The sequence below is a fragment of the Melospiza georgiana genome, chromosome 8 (assembly GCF_028018845.1).
Source record: "Melospiza georgiana isolate bMelGeo1 chromosome 8, bMelGeo1.pri, whole genome shotgun sequence".
In the NCBI taxonomy this organism is placed as follows: Eukaryota; Metazoa; Chordata; class Aves; order Passeriformes; family Passerellidae; genus Melospiza; species Melospiza georgiana.
The window spans coordinates 12,102,154-12,119,189 of NC_080437.1; the positions used below are offsets into that span (position 1 = coordinate 12,102,154).

At 43.5% G+C, this 17,036-nt stretch overlaps 1 protein-coding gene across 2 annotated transcripts in view; it reads right to left on the reverse strand.

The window, feature by feature from the left end:
- Nucleotides 1-3,901, reverse strand: part of NRG3 (neuregulin 3) — a 332,122-nt gene extending 328,221 nt beyond the window's left edge. For both annotated transcript variants that reach the window (XM_058029609.1, XM_058029608.1), the window contains exon 1: nt 3,199-3,901. In XM_058029609.1, the coding sequence (XP_057885592.1) occupies nt 3,199-3,901 (703 nt within the window). The remainder of the gene's footprint in view (nt 1-3,198) is intronic.
- Nucleotides 3,902-17,036: the final 13,135 nt, after the last annotated feature.

The following is a 17,036-nucleotide window of genomic DNA, read 5'->3' on the forward strand; positions in this document are numbered from 1 at the left end:
CAGTGCTATTTCATAGCTGAATTCACACAGGAATTCTTTTAAGTACAGCATCTCAATTCAAGGATAATAACATTACTGAAGAACCCAGAATACCATGAAAAATGCATATTGGAAAAATCAGGGCATGACTCTTTTGAAATTAAACCAATGGCCTGATAAAAATAAAACCTCACTAGCATGTTCCAGGCTGTTGGTTGATTTTTCTTGATCCACAGGCTGGACTATCCTTCTAAATTAGTGATTGACTTTTACACTGAGCACTGGATGAAGAGGCTTAGGCTGAAAAGGCATGGTTCATACATGATCATGGAAAACACACGCAGGCACAAGATACAGAGAGAGAGATTTGATGAGTAAGTGGCTTTTGCTTAGTCAGAACCTGAAGGATCTTCATCAAGAACTTTCAAAACAGCTAACAGATAGCTTGACTTTGAGTGAAACACAACCAAGAATTATTGTCATTATGCACACCCACAAAAAAAGAGAGATTTCACAACATCTCCTCAGATGAATACACACACAGAGAAAAGGCTTTACCAACACTTATTCAGGTGGGCAATCATCTGGCTTTCTGGAGAAATAACTCCTGTTTTGCCTCCTATTTTCCTAAGTCCCGCTTTGAGCCCATTTTAACATGTTTAAACAATTAAATAAACTACAACACAAACCAGTATAAATAAAGATAGCTGCTTCTTTTCTTAAAAGCTGTGAAATGTTAAATAACCTATGACTCCCACCCACATATGTGCCTTGCCAAGCCAGAGGATGACACAAGGGCATGCACTATTTTGCAGGATGGGGCATGAGATTTATCATGTCAGATTTGTATTCACAAGGTACAACAGGATCCACGACTTTCATTTCAATAGCAGCTGGAACAACGGGCACAGAAGGAACACGCAGCTCATCCTGGCAAATTAGGATGAATTTGTTTAAAAAAAAAAAAAATCCCTTTCTTACTGAGAGCTGTTAGTGGCAGACACAGACACTTGCTTTGGGGTCACACCATGTCAGCAGTTCACAGCACAAAGACTGCATTTCTCCCTTCTCTCTCCTCAGTGCATACTGCAGCCTCAAAGAATTTTACATGTATCCGTAGAGATGCTCATATGTGTCAGGAGAGTACAGCTGTAGGCTTTAAAAAATGTCCATATGCCCTACAAATTCAAATCCTTTTTTATGTAATCTATTTAATCTTCCATTAATGATAATCTCTGCTATCAATGTGCCCAAACAGGGTCAATTTCTGCTGGATTTGCACTTCCAGCATTTCCATCCTATAACTGAGCTACATTTAATGAAGGGAAACACCCTGCTGTAAAAGGTATTAGCAGCCTCCCTAAAACAAAAAATAGTTAGGAAGCTCTGCAACTGCCAGGAACATCTCAAGATTGTGGTTTTTATTCTTCCTTTGTATGTCTTGCATAGAGGAGAGTCCTGCCAGCTGAACATTATTTATTAATCAGGACATTCCTGCCTTCTATACCTTGTAAGGAGACAGCCTAGAGGGGCGGAAATTGCTGTGGATTTCTCTTACATACCCAACGAGACAGAAAGGGAAGAAAGGAAGAGATTGCAAGGGAGCGTTTAGACCCCGAGAGATCCCACCTGGCAAGCCCAGGCAGATACACACACACACACACATCACACATCACAGCAGTCTGAAGAACCATGCAGCATTTCTGGTTGAGAGAATTGAGAGCAGACATATGGAAATCTGGCTTCATTTGCTGCTTTGTTTTTTAAGAAGTGCCCCTATACAGCTCCCCATACCTGAGTGAAACAGGCTGCGTTGAGCTCCACAAAAGATTTTCCTTCTGGTAACTTCCAACTACCGTAGGTTCTACCTACAGAACGTGCAGGCTTGGACACACCTGTAAGGGCTGCTTCTCCCTCAATTACTGTGGCACACACCGGCAAAACGAGTCATTGCCTCGTTACCTCTTCTGATTTAGTGATAGCTTCATTCGTAATCATTGCCAGCCATCCGCCACCTGCACACCCACCCACCCACACATACACATCCAATTTGCTGTTCTTCTCCCAATTTTGTCAATTCACAAGATCAGCTTGCACTGCCTATCCTCTCTGCTCCAGTGCTTATCAACAAATAGATTTAACAGACAAAATAAAGTTCATATTGCATTCCAACAAAATCCTCCAGCAGAACACCCCTACATTAGCGTACACAAGGGGAGCCCTGGGCTGTAAAAGGGGTTCAACCGAACTGATGTTCCCAGCAGCAGCAACTAAGAGTTAATGGAGGACACCCGGCTTTTCACTTCCTCTACTGCATCCAAGAAAGCGCAGAATACTATTATACAGTACAACTGAGCATTTCACTAAATAGCATGGCACAGAAGTTCTTTTGGCACGGATTGCATTTGTCCTAAGTAACCTTTATGAGAAGCTGAAAGTTGACGCACCCAGGCCAAATGAATTTTCAGCTTTAGCCCGAATCCTTCCATTTGTGCTTGGGAGGGTGGGAAGAACCAGCCACCAAGCATCAATCGGAGAACTAGCCCCCTCCTCTGCTTAAAAAAAAAATAGTCGGGTACGGCACCACGGTGCTGTGGCTACACACGGGAGCCGGCAGAGCGCAGGGATGGCTCTGCACATCCTCGGGGAGCCCCGGGCTCCTTCCCGGCGGAGCTGGCCGCGGCTCCTTCAGGAGCGGGCACGGAGAGAGCATCCCTGCGGAACCCGCCCTGGTTTCAAGGGAGACGAGCGTGCGGGAAGCCGAACTCCGTCACCAGCAGAGAGGCACATGCACAGCGCAGCCCGCACCTGCTGAGGACCACTCTCTCCACACTGCCCTTTCGGGGGGGGGTCATCACTGGTCCCACTCGCTCAGACATCCCCCCAGCATCTCCCAAGTACCCTTCACAGACCAGCATAGAAGGGGAAAGGTGGTCTGCATCCTTCCCAAAACCACAACCGAAAAGCATTCTCCTCAAATGGCTGCTCCTGCCTCAACATCCATCACACAAGCAGGGAACTTGCCGGGGGTAAAAAGGGGGCGCAAGCAGGGAAGGGAGAGAGAAGCGCAAACTTCGGAGCTCTCCGGCTTCCCGCACGGCACGGGAGCGGCACGGCGGCCAGCTCCGAGCGCCGCATCGCCCCGGCCAGCGCCGGGTCCGGACGGGGCGAGGCGCGCAGCGAGCGGCCCGAGGGCGCGGGGCGGCCGGCGACACTTACGGGTTTTGGGGGTCGTGCTGGCCTCCGGCGTGGTGGTGGTCGACTCCTGGAAGGGAGACAGGGTCCAGGACGGCGCCGAGTCGTGGACGTAGATCTTGTAGGAGGAGGTAGCGTGTGCCGCAGTGGGCCAGGCGGGCAGCGGCGGGGTGCTGGGGGCGGCGGGCGGCGGCCGGGCGGCGCGGCCGGCGGTGCCGGTGCCGGGGGGGCCGCTGGCGGGCGGTGCCGTGTGCGGCGGCACGGGGTGCCGGGGCGCGGTGGGCCGCGGGCCGCCCCGCGCAGGGCCGCGGGTGCCGGGGGGCCGCGGGGGAGCCCGGCTCATGGTGGTGAGGCGGGGGCTGACCCGGCTGGGCGGCCGCGGCGTGGCGGCGGCGGTGGTCTCCGCGCCGCGGGGGGGGGCGGTGGGCTTGGAGAGGAAGAAGGGGTCCTGCCCCACGCCCTTGGCGTCCATCAGCTCGGTGGGGACGTACTCCTTGACGGAGCCCACCACGATCCACTTGAGCAGCATGAGGCTGAGCCCCAGCCCGATGAAGCCGATGAAGAGGGGTACCACGCACAGCCACGTCTGCTGCCGGTTCCAGACGATGCAGTCGCTGCAGCGCAGCTCCCGCGGCGGCCCCCCGGCCCCATCCCCGCCCGGGCCCCCCGCCGCAGCCGCCGCCTCCGCCGCCCCGGGCGCCGCGGCACCCGCAGCCCCCTCGCTCATCCTAGGGGCCGTCCGCAGCGCCGCCGCGGCCCCGGGGCATCAGCGCGCCGCGGCTGCCGGCGGCATGCGGCGGAGAGCGGAGGGGAGCGCGGCGCGGTGCGGGCGGGCGGCGGGAGCGCCCCGCTCAGTCACGCCGCCGGCACGGCATGCCCCGCGCCGCGCCGCCCCGCGCAGCCTCCCGCGGCCGCGGAGTCAGCGGGACGGCCGCGCCATCCGCCGGGCGCCCGACTCTGCTGGAGCTGCTCGCTGCAGCCTCGGCGCTCTTCTTCTTGTCCCTCCGCTAGAAGGTTTTTCTTCTCTTTTCCTTTTTTTTTTTTTTTTTTTTTTTTTTTTCCGGGTAATAAGTCGCAGGGATCAGCCTCCTCGGTTAATTTATTTTTTTATCCCAAGCGTGCGGCTCCGGCGACGCGCAGGTACATTCCTTCACATTCACGCACCTTCTCGCCTCTCCTCTCCCCTCGGGGCTCGGGGGATCCTTTCTTTCCGTCTTTCCTTCCTTCCTTCCCTCCCCCGCCCGCTCGGCTCCTGCCTATGCCCGGCCGCGGCGCAGCAGCATCCCTCGGCGGCTCCGCGGGGAGGCGGCGGCGCAGCGCACCCGCCACTCCGCGGCCCCGCGGCCAACCCGCGGCCGGCGCCGGGCCAGGGAGGCCGATCCGCGGGCGGGGCCCGGGGCAGGAGGCACGGCGAGGCACGGCTCCGCGCAGCTCCTCCGCGCCCGCGCTAAGTCCGGCCCGGCATCAAAACTCCGGCGAGGATTCCCGAAAAAAAATTAAAAAAAAAAAAAAAATAAAGAAAAAAAAATATTGAATAATCCACACACGCGCAAAAAAATAAAAATTAAGATGAAACCCTGGAGGGAAGCGGCAATGACCCAGTCGGCAAAAAAATATACGGATCCGGCAAGTAAATGGGCACGCAAAGGGAGCTCCTGCCAAGCTTGCAGCTTGGGCTCGATTGTGTATTCCTCTGGCAGCGCCGCGGAGGCAGGCGAGCGCGCACCGAGCAAGGCGCCTCCCACCAAAGCCTAATGGTGGTTTCTTAATGCGCACAAGATAAATAAATGATCCAGGCAAACCCCTCGGGAGGGGGTATGCTACGGCAAACGGAGCCTAGGAAAGAAAGGCAAGGAAGGAAAAGGGAAAGAAAAGCAAAAGAAGAGCTGCAGGGGCGGGGGTGCGGGGTGCGGGCGAAGCTGGCGAGCCCATCCTGGGGCAGGATCCCTGGGGCAGGATCCCAGGGCTGATCCTGCCCTGGGATCAGCGGGGCGCGGGGTGCGTGTGCCTCGGGGCTGGAGACACCGCCGCCAGCCCGCCGGGGCTCGGGACACGGGCATCCCACCTCGGTGCCGCCCCACAGGTATCCACCGGCAGCGTTGTGTTACTCTTGTTTACAACGGGATTCTCTAAAGAAAAACAAACAAAACAACCCACCACACACCTGCAACAAAAGGACGCTTCATGCAGCAGCTGGGGAGAAACTGACGGCACAGCACCATACCGAGGTTGCCAGACAAGTTCTGGTATCTTAACTACTCTGGCTTATTTGGTCTACGCCAAAGCTGAATTCCCAAGTTCAATGTAGTCAACAATGGGTACTTTCACTTATTGGACAAACATTTCATCAGCTAGGGTGGTCACTGAAGGGTTAACAGCAATGACAATGGTGGCTTGATTCCCATTTTCAAAAATTTAGAGAATTTTATAGAATTATGCATTTACAGATGTTCTTAACCCTTTTTTCTGACCTGTTACCTTATTGGTGTCCTTTTCTGGTATTAATGCATAGGTATCATTTCCTTAGTCATGTATTTCTACAGGATAAGTGAGCGGAAAAGTTGGAAACAATCTGTGAACTGCATTTGTTCTGTGTATAAAGAGACAAATAGAGAAAATAAAATATTGCAACTGAAACATACCTGCTTGATATTTTTCCCCCAGAATGAATGTTAATACCATTTAAAGTATCAATATTACATTAACTAGATATCTAGATTATTGTCACTTGAAGAACTCCCTCTGGAGTTTGTCAGCTCCTCTAAAATAGTTCTCTGCTAACAGATCTGTGGAACTGGTTTATCAGGTAAGAGTACTATTTAAACATTTCATAAAATCCCCCCCCTTTGGCATTGGAAAACATTAATAACATTAATTGGAAAACATTAATTTAGGGGTTTCTATTCCTTAAGTGAAGAGAAAAAAGGATTAGGAGAAAGCACTTAGAAAGAACCACAAATGGATGCCAAACAAGGCAAACAAATGAGAAAGATGGGGAAGTCTTTCAAATCCAGGGAATATTTTTCACTGATTTTATGGAAATACGGACCCAGATGCTTTCAGTCGTGAGTGCCTGTCCTACAAAGTTCTCACCTTCCTTGTAAGCTTGGAATACCTTTGTCCTGCTATGTGCTTTGTCTTGCCTATACAAATGTCCTTCAGCTCCTGCCTCTTCCATAACCATATTGCAGTTCATTAAGCCCAGTATGAATCACTCTGTTTTCATCCTCAAATAATTTGTACGTGCTTCTTGGAAGAACAAAAATGTTTTACAACACTTCCATGACAGAGAGCTTTTATTTTTCTCACGACTACATCCTGAACTCTTTCAGAGTTTCCTGAGTCTCAACTGCACTTCTTCACTCACTAAGATTTTCAAGATATCAGCTCCTAAATTTTGCAGTGGTTCTAATGGAAGACATGAGGATGTGATACCATTAAGTGTAGCCATTTGTTTAATATTGGAAGACTTCCTGTATTATTAGTAAATATTTTTTCAGGCTTATTTTCTTACTATTTCCCATTCTTATTGAGGGTTGACAAACTATTCTTGAAATTGATTATGGAATGCTTTCAATGGACCTTACTTGAGTGAATTACTTAAAACCAGCCATTACCCTGACATGTTAATTAAGTTCCTACCAATGACTATTAGCTTCTTGAAAAAAATTCTTTGGTCTAAAAATATGAAATGGATCTTGATGCAAGAAGCTTCCCTTAACCTCATAGTAAATGCAAATGTATTTCAAATAGGTTATCCTACAGTTAGAAAAAAAAGAGTCATTCATCTAGACAGACACCTTAATGAAGGCAATGTCTTCCTGTAATAACTTAGTCATGAGTTAAAATGTTATGATGTATACAAAAACACAGTCTATAAATGCTTTTAGGTTATTTCTCTGTCCTTAAAAATTAATATTCAAATCATAATCAGTTTCTCAAATCAGCCCACTCTTGTTAAACTGAATCTGTTCCTTGCATTAATTCTAATTTACGTAGGTATTTGGTAGCTCTCACTTGCATTTCTTCCTACTCATTTTGTATCATAGCCCAGCTCCTTTACTTTTTCTGGAAATATGTTTATCACGATCAGAAAACAATATGTAATTTGTTTTTCTTGACTTTTCTTCATAATATGCAAAGAAATCTGTAGTATCTCCTTGAGGACATCTGTGACTGGAGTGGATTAAAATTACTTATCTATGATGGAGTCAGAAGTGGTATTTTCTTAAGGACTGCTGTGACATGTGTAACAGGTACACCATTTATGCAAGTGTCCCTTTGTTTGTCACAGTAGGTATGGCCCAGCTAAAGGTCCTGCTTGGCTTCTCACTTGCCTACAGCCATTATTTCAAATAATGAAATGTAATGGGTGAGTTAAGGGAGTTAGATTATTGTTTAACTGTTATCATGGAATCAGAGCTAGAAACCTCAGGGTAACTGTCCTTGGAAGAGCCAACAAAAGAAGTGGAAATTCAAATTTGGAAAATCTGAACCATGAAACGGAGCTGCATCCATTTCAGCATGTAAACAATATGCATGCATACACACACAGTTAAAAGCCTTTCTTTCCTCCCCAGCTTTACAAAACACTGAAGACATTCCCTGTTATCCCATGTAAGTATTGACTGAAGTTTTGAGCAACAAAACCTCCACAGTTACTTTGCTTTATGGTGTAATCAGCACCTGAGAGCATAACCAGTCTTGAATTTGTGAGTTGCTCCAGCAGCCACCTCACCGCTGTGTTCTGGTACTTCAGCAGGTGGATGTGGTGAATAAAAGAGAATTTCCCAAAGGATGCCTTTGGGAACTGGGGCTGGTTATATAAATAGGTGTTACGCTGCTTCCCAAACTAGGCCATTTGAATATTCTTTACTTAATTCTTCCTCTTAGCTTTCCTCCAGCTCAGCTACATCATACAGATCTCTAGTGGTCAGCTCACAGGCAGGGAAAGCCTTGCTTGCTTCTTTCTGAGGTCAGCATGTAAGAGTATTCCCCGTTCCAGGTGAAATGCACAGCCAGCATTCCATTCTCCGGCGCTCAGAACTGAGTGCTCCTCCCGTGCTGATTGCTGGAACAGCCCTACACCAGACCGACCGAGCTTTACTCAGCCATCCTCAGGGTCCTGTTTGCATTGTGGTACCTAAAATATTGAGTTCCTAATGGGTGTAAGGAGTTCTCCCATCACCCAGGTGCGACAGGTGAGAAAAGCAGTGCAGAGCTGCACAGCACAGCAGCCACTTGAGATGTGAGCAGCCTGCTGGTTTGCAGTGTCAGTCCCAGACAGGTGTGAGGTGAGTGACACTTCATTTTGGGTTAAGGAGAGGCTGCTCTCCCTCATTGCAATATAAACTCTGAATAACAACTGCATAATTAAATTAATTGGATAAGAGAGACCTGTCCTGTCACACGGTGCAAGTGTGTTGGTTCCTCCTCAACAGCATTCAGCTCTAGGTGACTCAAGTCATGTGTAGCCAAATTGCAAATGCCCAGGCTGCCACTATATATTTAGAATTACACGTGAATATTTAGAATTACACAATGAATATATACAATTCAAATATTTATCTTGGCATGGTTTGTAATGATGAAATGAAATATTACATTATATTAACAAAAAATCCTACACCCCAAATCCTTCAAAACATGTTTCAGTCAGGAAATAATATTAAAACAAATACTTTCCTTGGAGGAATTCATTGCTGTGTAACTGAAATCCTAAATGCCTGACTCACTTTTCATCAAATCAAATTTTCAATATTCTCTACTTTTAACTGACCATAAATTCTAAGGATTTCAGTGGGATAAATTCTGTTTGGCAAGTACTTTTTAAATTCTGATTTTAGTCGTATTTTATCAGTCCCTTAAGAACACACTTAATAATGATTTCAGGCTGAGAAATATAGTGACTAGTCTTAACAATGCCCTTGTGACATACCGAAGCCACTGCAGCATAAGAGAAATGAATATATCACTCTTCAAGCCTTTGTAACCCCTGAGATTTTTATCAGGAACATCAATTTAGGATGCCTGAGAAAGAAATAATTGAAAGCAAACATGAAAATGCCATCAAAAGGGCTTGCTCCAAAGTGTGATGGAGTCAGCAGAAATCTCTCAGTATACTGCAGTCTATCTTGGACTGAGCCCTAAATCAAAATTCACATTTTTCCAAGATCTGTGACTAAAGGGTGAAAACAGCAAGTGGAAAAGCCTATGAAGCAGTCATTAATATAAAAGAAAGCTAAAATTATTTACTATTGTAACTTATTGCCAAATATTTCCTGAAAATCTACACTTTTTCCATCCCAGTAACGACACCTGATCCCACTTATGAAAAAAAGTGAATATATATAATATTTCAGACTTTGTGATCTTTTCTTTTTCACTTGAACATTCTTTGCTGTCCCATGTAACTTCTACCCAGTGCAGAGAACACTGCTGCTCCATGTTATTTGCTGGATATTTTGGATGTGATTCCAATAGCTTTAGGAGGTTCAACAGTTTTGCAGGAACCTCTTCAAAGCTGCCCTGAATGTCCAGAAAAGCAACAGGTAGAAAACAGGTAGAAAAAGCCAAGGGGAACAATCTCCTTATCCTTCACATAAAACAAAGGGAGTTCATTCTGTCAAACTTAATAGAAATAATTTTGTGGCATCCATCCTTACAGTTATATTTGAATGACCCTTTGAAGTAGAAAAAGCCCACAGGAACTCATAATTCTGATAGCTTAATCAGGAAGAAAAAGTGGATCTTTCATCTTTAAAGCTTTGAGACATCCATGAAATCAAATTTTCCAAGCACTTAACTCTTTGTAGATTTCAGCTATGAAGGAAAAACATGGAGGTTTTTTTCCTTCCACAGAAGAGTCAGAATAAACTTTTTTCTCAGTGCCCCTGCTTAACTCTGAGGAACTTTTCTGTAACTAGCTACACCAGCATAAAGAGATATGGAAAATAAAACAGATGGGTTTATCACTGCTGTGCATTTCTGAATGTATTTTTGTATGACTTAGGTATGCATGTGTAAGTCCATGGGACCTGATAAGATGCCCCAAGAGCCTTGAAGAAATTGGCTGATGTGGTTGCCAAGCCACTCTCAAGGATATTGGAAAAATCACAGCAGCCAGGTAAAGTTCCTGACAGGAAAAATGGAAACATTGGACCCATTTTAAAATGGATGCAAAGGAGGACTCTGGGGACACTGCACTGCCAGCCTCATCTCTGTGTCTGAGAAAATTGTGGAACAAATCCTCCTAGAAGTGCCTGTAAGGCACATGGGCAGGGAAGTGATCCAGGACAGCTTCGCCAAGAGCCCTGAAGATGAGCAATGGGCCATGTCTCCTGTGAGGAAGGGCTGGGGGACTGGTTCAGTCTGGAGAAGGGGCCAAGGAGACCTCACTGCAGCCTTTCAGCACTTCAAATATACAGAAGATGGGAAGAGACTTTTCAGCAGGGCCTGCTGTGATAGGACAAGGGGGAATGGTTTCAGACCAAGAGAGAGTAGCTTTAGACTGGACCTAATGAGGAAATCTCTTACCCTGAGGATGGTGAGGCACTGGAACAGGTTGCCCAAAGAGGTATGGGATGCCCCGTCTCTGGAACAGGTCAGGCTGGATAGGACTCTGGTCTAGTTTAAGATGTTCCTGCTCACTGCAGGGGAACTGAAACACACGACCTTTAAATGTCCTTTCCAACACAAACCACTCCATGATTCTGTAATTTTCATTTAACTGCACGTGGACAGACACCAGAGACGGGCAATGAGAAGTAAAACAATGCCCAGAGCAAGACAGCTGCTGAATAAATATTTCAAAGAGAACAACCAATGGAAAATTAATTGATAAATATCTATATTTAAAGCTGTATTAAAAAAAAAATAGAGAATGTACTCTGGAAATTTTAGGATTTTGAAACATAGAGTTATTGACAGGCCAACTTACAACTCCACCAGGTTGAAAAGGAGATTTTCTTAAAAAAGAACTAGGATTCAACCTTAAACTAAATAATTGCCAATGTGCAAGCCTGTCCTTCCACTTATGGACACTGTAGGTGTTAACTTTTATTTGTCCAATGGAAAACTAGAGATGCATTAGGTAACCTAAAATCCCAGGCAGTAATTCGAAATCATAGTACTCTATTTCTTTGTGTGCACTATGACTAGACTCATGCAGAGCCTTTGTCATGGTAGTTATTTTCTACAGCTCAATAATCAGGGATTTAATATTTAATAAGCAATATCATGCCAGTAACAATATACCTTGCAAGATCTGATGTTTTAATAATGGTAAGCATGATAAACAAAGAGATATAAGGTTTATTGAAAGAGTTTGTTTTCTTTTGTGGTTTTTGTGTTGCCTTTTTTTCCACCAGACCAGCTGAGCTAGTTGGCTGAAGAAAACAAACTTTCAGCCACACAAGGCTTTATTTTAAATGATTTCTTTCCAGACAAAAATGACTTTTAGCAAAGCTTTTAGAACTGTGTTTGTATGTATGTATATCAGTGTAGACATGTATTGGTGTGTAAATGTAGATCTATTTGAGAAGGAAATGTTAAGGCTGTGGAGTAAACAGAATCTGTGAATTTGTCCCTTGGCTGTGGAACAAAGCTCTGTGACTTTGTCCCATTTGGTACCAAAGCAGACACCAATCAGCTGCTAAGAGATTCCACAGCTCATTTCTGCATACAAATATACGTATGCAAATATTCCTGGGTCTAGAAGAAACATAATGCAGAACTATTTCATTGAATCATATTTTAAGGTCAAATTAAACATCCATGGCGCACCAGGAGATTCTGGCACTCGGAAATTGAAACACAACTCTCACAATCAGTTGGGATGTGTGGAGGAACCCTAAACAAGACAGCTCTAAAATGTTTTTTTTAGAACAAAATCATGTAAGCTCCCCATCCCAAACTGGGACCAGAATTTTTGTATCTCTTTTCTGAGCAAAAGGAAGAATTTTATTTAAAACAGCCATCATCAAAGCTGTGACACTGCTCAGCTACTCATTTGTTCTACACAGCCATTCACATTGTCCTTCATCTCTTTTGAGAAATTGAACCTTTTTAAGGAGAAACCTCTCTGGTCAGTCAGTCTCTCTATAATCAGAGAATCAAGCTCAGCAGAATGGTAAATTTGGACTCAGAGATCAGAAATTAGATTTCAGGCTTTATAGCTCCCTCATCATCCAAACCTGTGGTCAGGGAATTATGAGTGTCCCCAAGGTCTCTCATAAGCTGCTCTCTTCTGCTATTTCTTCACTTCCTGTATTTCTACCCTAGAATTTAGTACAGCACAACAACCTCCACAATGCAGCAAAATATTGTTCAAACAATAGTGCTCTAAATAATTTTCATTGTTTATCTGGACATCTTATGTAGAGCATCTGTGTCAAAAGTGCTGCAGAGCATTTGTTTCCATTAAAATTACTGGTGAATTGTATGAATTCTGTGTAAACCTAACTTGCACAAATTGATGTGCCTGAAAGAAAGGTTTAACTTAATTTCTATAATTGTAAAAGTCCAAGTGTACCCTCCCTCTGAAGGCAAGGAAAGATCAGCTTTTGGATTTCATTACTTCTGCACTCTTGAGGATATGCCCTAGAATCAGATGTTCTGCACAGAGCCCTCAAACTCAGCCTCCACTCTTCAGCCTTGCTGTGCAAGCCAAGCTGCACTGACATCACAAGACATTTTCCCAAGCAGCTGGTGACAAACAGCTTTCTAATACAAAATTGCCCCTAAAAATAAATATGCTGCATCTATAGATTCAAAAGTATACATAGGCTTGTATATGAAGAACAGAAAATCTCTAACCTTTGCTCTGAGAAATAAATCAACTGCATCTCACAAACACAGGGATATCCTCGTTTTTGTAAATTTATCTTTCAGTCATTGTCTTCACTCACTGATTTTGCACAAGCTGCCCTTAAATACTGAGCTATCTTTCTATTCTATATTGAGGAAGCTTTTAATGATTAAGAATCCCTTTGATTTAGGAGTGATATAATTTTAATTATTTCCCCACCATGGTCCAACCATTAATTCTTATGAGGTAACAAACCTTCTGGGTGTCTGGCCTCTGGCCCTTGCTTTATCTCCTGTTTGTTCATCCTAAAAGCTTCTTTTGACTGAGTGAGAAAAAATCAGGCAGGCAAATATACACATAGCTGTACACATCTGACTCTCTCCACAGCACTCTGCTTACACACTAGTGAGATAAAAATTACTTCTAAGATGAAAAGCACTTTTCATCTTGAGACCCCATTTCCTATCACATAGAACTTTCCAAAAATATGTTACTTTTGAGATATATGTGATTTCAACACTAGCAATGCCAGCTGAAGTGGGAACTTTGAAAGAAATGTTAAGCTCCATCAGTTTGATCATTAAAGTTATGCAAATGGAAAAACACATTCCTTCCTTTTAAATTTTGCTTCGTTTTAGTTGCAATCATAAGATCCAAGAAGTGAGGATGGTGTTTAAATGTCAGAAGCTTGACAGCATCTCAGCACCGTCCCAGCTGTGGTCAATAGTAGAGCTTGTCTGTATTTCAACAGGAACAGGATTTTGCTCAGAGTCTTCACAGAGCAGCTGAGAACTGACTCAAGTTTAAACATGAAGCTGCAGAGATTACTTGTCTGTAGGAGCAGGCAGCAGATTTCACTGCACACCACCAGCTCAGGAAGTTCTGAAGCAAAATGTACCAACCCAAACCAGTGGTGGTAAAGACAGGCTTGTACTGCACATCCCATGTTGTCCCTGTTGGTACACACTGCTGGTTCTCACTGCCCTGCAGCACAAATGCCAGTTCCTTGCCAGGAGAGCGTGGTGCTGCAGAGGTTCCTCCAAGAGGTTTATCTCTGAGGCAGCTGCCACCATCTACCCATTTCAAATATATGAAGGATAAGTTGTATGAATAGCGTGGAAACTCTCCAGGAAGAACTCAGGACCTGTGCTGGAAGGCATCTCCCCTAAAGCCAGCAGAGCTGTTCACTTCACACTTAAGCAGAGAACTTCCCTGAGTTATGGCATGGGGGGTTCCCTCCCTGTGACATTCCGGGCCTTTAATTACTGGAGCAAAAAGGTTTTTATTAGAAATCATTTTCTTCATTAAAGACCAGCAGGATAAGGACAGTCACCATTTGATGAAATACAATTGTCCTATCATCGTTCTTAACCCAAAGAGATTTTAGCTTGGCAGTTATTGTGTCTACTTTATTTTTAAAAACTACATAATCAAACAAAAAACAACCAAAAAAGAAGTTGAATTATCAATGGGAAAACTCTGAAGAACAAATTTTTGAAATCATTGCTCCAACATATGACCAATGGCAGTGCAGTAATTTAACCTCTTGTTTTATAGTGAGGCTATTGAATTAAAGAGATCTTTCTTATTAATATAGAATATTTTATATTCTTATTATCAAGCTGCCATGAAGTTTGCAATTTGGTCAAGTAAACCAGATCTACTGTAAAAGCCAAATATTGTCATGCCTACACAGTCTGAATTACCTATTAGCTCACTATTTTTTATAAAATAACAAGAGACTTTGATTACTTCAGCTTTAAATGAAAAATCCTCAAAATCCTCATCTCTCTGAGAATCCTGAGACAACACATTGAGAAGATAAATCTATGGCCAAGGTAGCCAAAAATCAAAACCAACCAGAAAGACAGAGAATTTTTTTTCTTTTTCAAGAACAGATTAAAACTGAAAGCAAGAGTAATTGCAATCTCTTCTTTTGTTTGTTTGTTTTTTTTTTTCCTGAAGCTATGCAGGTGAGTTTTTATATTAAAATACTGTACAATATACTCAGGTATGAAGAGCTTGCATTTTTATTCTAATTTGTTTTCCTTCAGGTTCAGAATTACCAGCAAAGAAAATTGCTCTAATTGCAATGCTTTGTATAGAAATAGTGATTATAGCTTAGTGGATTGGTAGGACAACTTATTAGATCAAACTGAGTGAAGCCTACACCATACCAACTTTTAAAATGTAGGTAAAGCAAGTTAAGCTCTCTCAGCAAATCTAAATATTTATAAGCCAAAATTATGGGTGTCAACCTGCCAGGCACATGACATGATCCCTGATTCAGAACTATGAAATAATCATTGGGAAAAGCTGCCACAATATAGGATGTCATTAAAACCCAACAGCAGCAAAATCAATTTTAATTAGATCCCAAGAAATGAATATGTAGAGACCAAAAGCCTTTCTTCAATATATTAATACAGTTTTTTTACTTGGTTAGTTTTATGGAATTCATCAAAGGGATGCTGAGTGACTGAAAAGGTGCACATGAAAGCACTGAGATTGTGAATTGCATACAGAGGTATTTCTACATTTCCAGATATTTATTTTTGTTCTAATGAATACTGTCATAGAGAATGCAAATATCTGGAGGACAGCACAGCTCTCTAAGCCTGTACATTCAGAATGAAGTATCTCAACCTACTACTTATGACCAAATTATCATGATCCATAAGAAAACAAGGCTGGGCACTTCATGTACTGGAAGTTGTAATTTCCTAACTATTACTTAGATTCCAGTTACAGTGGATATACACTGGTTCTTACAGATCAGTAGTATTATAGCAGAAATTACTTGAGTTCTGGCCCATTATTTAAATCCAAGCACCATTTTTCTAAAACTAAATTACAGTGTATGTTGCCTAAAGTGCAGATCACAAATCTAGCTAGTGGCAGAGATTTTAATGGGCATATTTATTTTTTTCCCCTGAAGTTTCAATTTCTGGCTTATAGTCAAAAAAAGAAGCTTTTTTGTTGTTGTATGCCAGTGATGATGGGAGAATGGATTAGGTCAGGCCCTGTCAGTGTATGGAGGAGTGGCTGAGGTGATGAGATGAGTAATCTCTTCCACCACTTTAGCATTTTCTTGTAACCTGCAAAGCAGTTTAGTCTGAAATATTTCCTAGTTTGCAGACTACAATTATCATATGCTTTGTTTATATACTGTTATCTTCACTTGTTAATAATTCCTGACAGCAATAAAAGACTCCAGGAAGTTAACACAAAAAGCTGGAAGCAAGATGCAGCTGAAAATCACCTTAAATGCTTTCCAATAGTCCCACCTTTCCTGCCAAGCTCTGTTTCACCACACAGCTCAGCCTGGATGCTCTTATGAACCACTCACACTGCACATCTGGCTCAAGGCAAGGAAGCCTGCATATTTAACATTTTGCTATCTGTACAACTCGTGGAAAACTCAGGTTTCCAATGGCATTGTACAATGCATATTGTGTTTTAAGGAAAGGTGGAAATAAGAAGTGTGTGGAACCAGTGCATTTTGGCACAGGTAATGGTTAAAAAAACCAACTTCCCAACTGCAACATTCTCTCCCCATCTGGCATAAAATGGTCATTCTTTCCTGTAAAAATGATGGTATTGGAAGTGTAATATCTAGTCAACCAAATCTCAGCCCTTAACTGAGTTAAATCAGTCTTTCTGCACTGGTTGTGTGACCTACTAACCCTAAAAGCAGTGCTATTGGCAAATACATCACATGTGCTCTGAGGAATGCAACTGAGACAAAAGACAGATGAAACCATGACATTTTGAGAACAAGAATAAATGTAATAATATTTAAAATATGTTTAAATAATATGTTAAAATATGATTTGCTTATGAATGCAGGTCAGCTGATTTTTTTCCTTAAAAGAAAAAGTAAATTTGTGGATTAATCAGGATTTCAGTGATACTCTGTACCAATGCCATGGGAATCCTCCTCATCAAAGCTCACGGGTAGGGTATTAATGTGTCCACAAAATATGGTGTGAATGTGTCTGCACATCTCAAAGATAGGCACAGCAGACCAAGACTCCCCCCCCCTGTTAGCAGA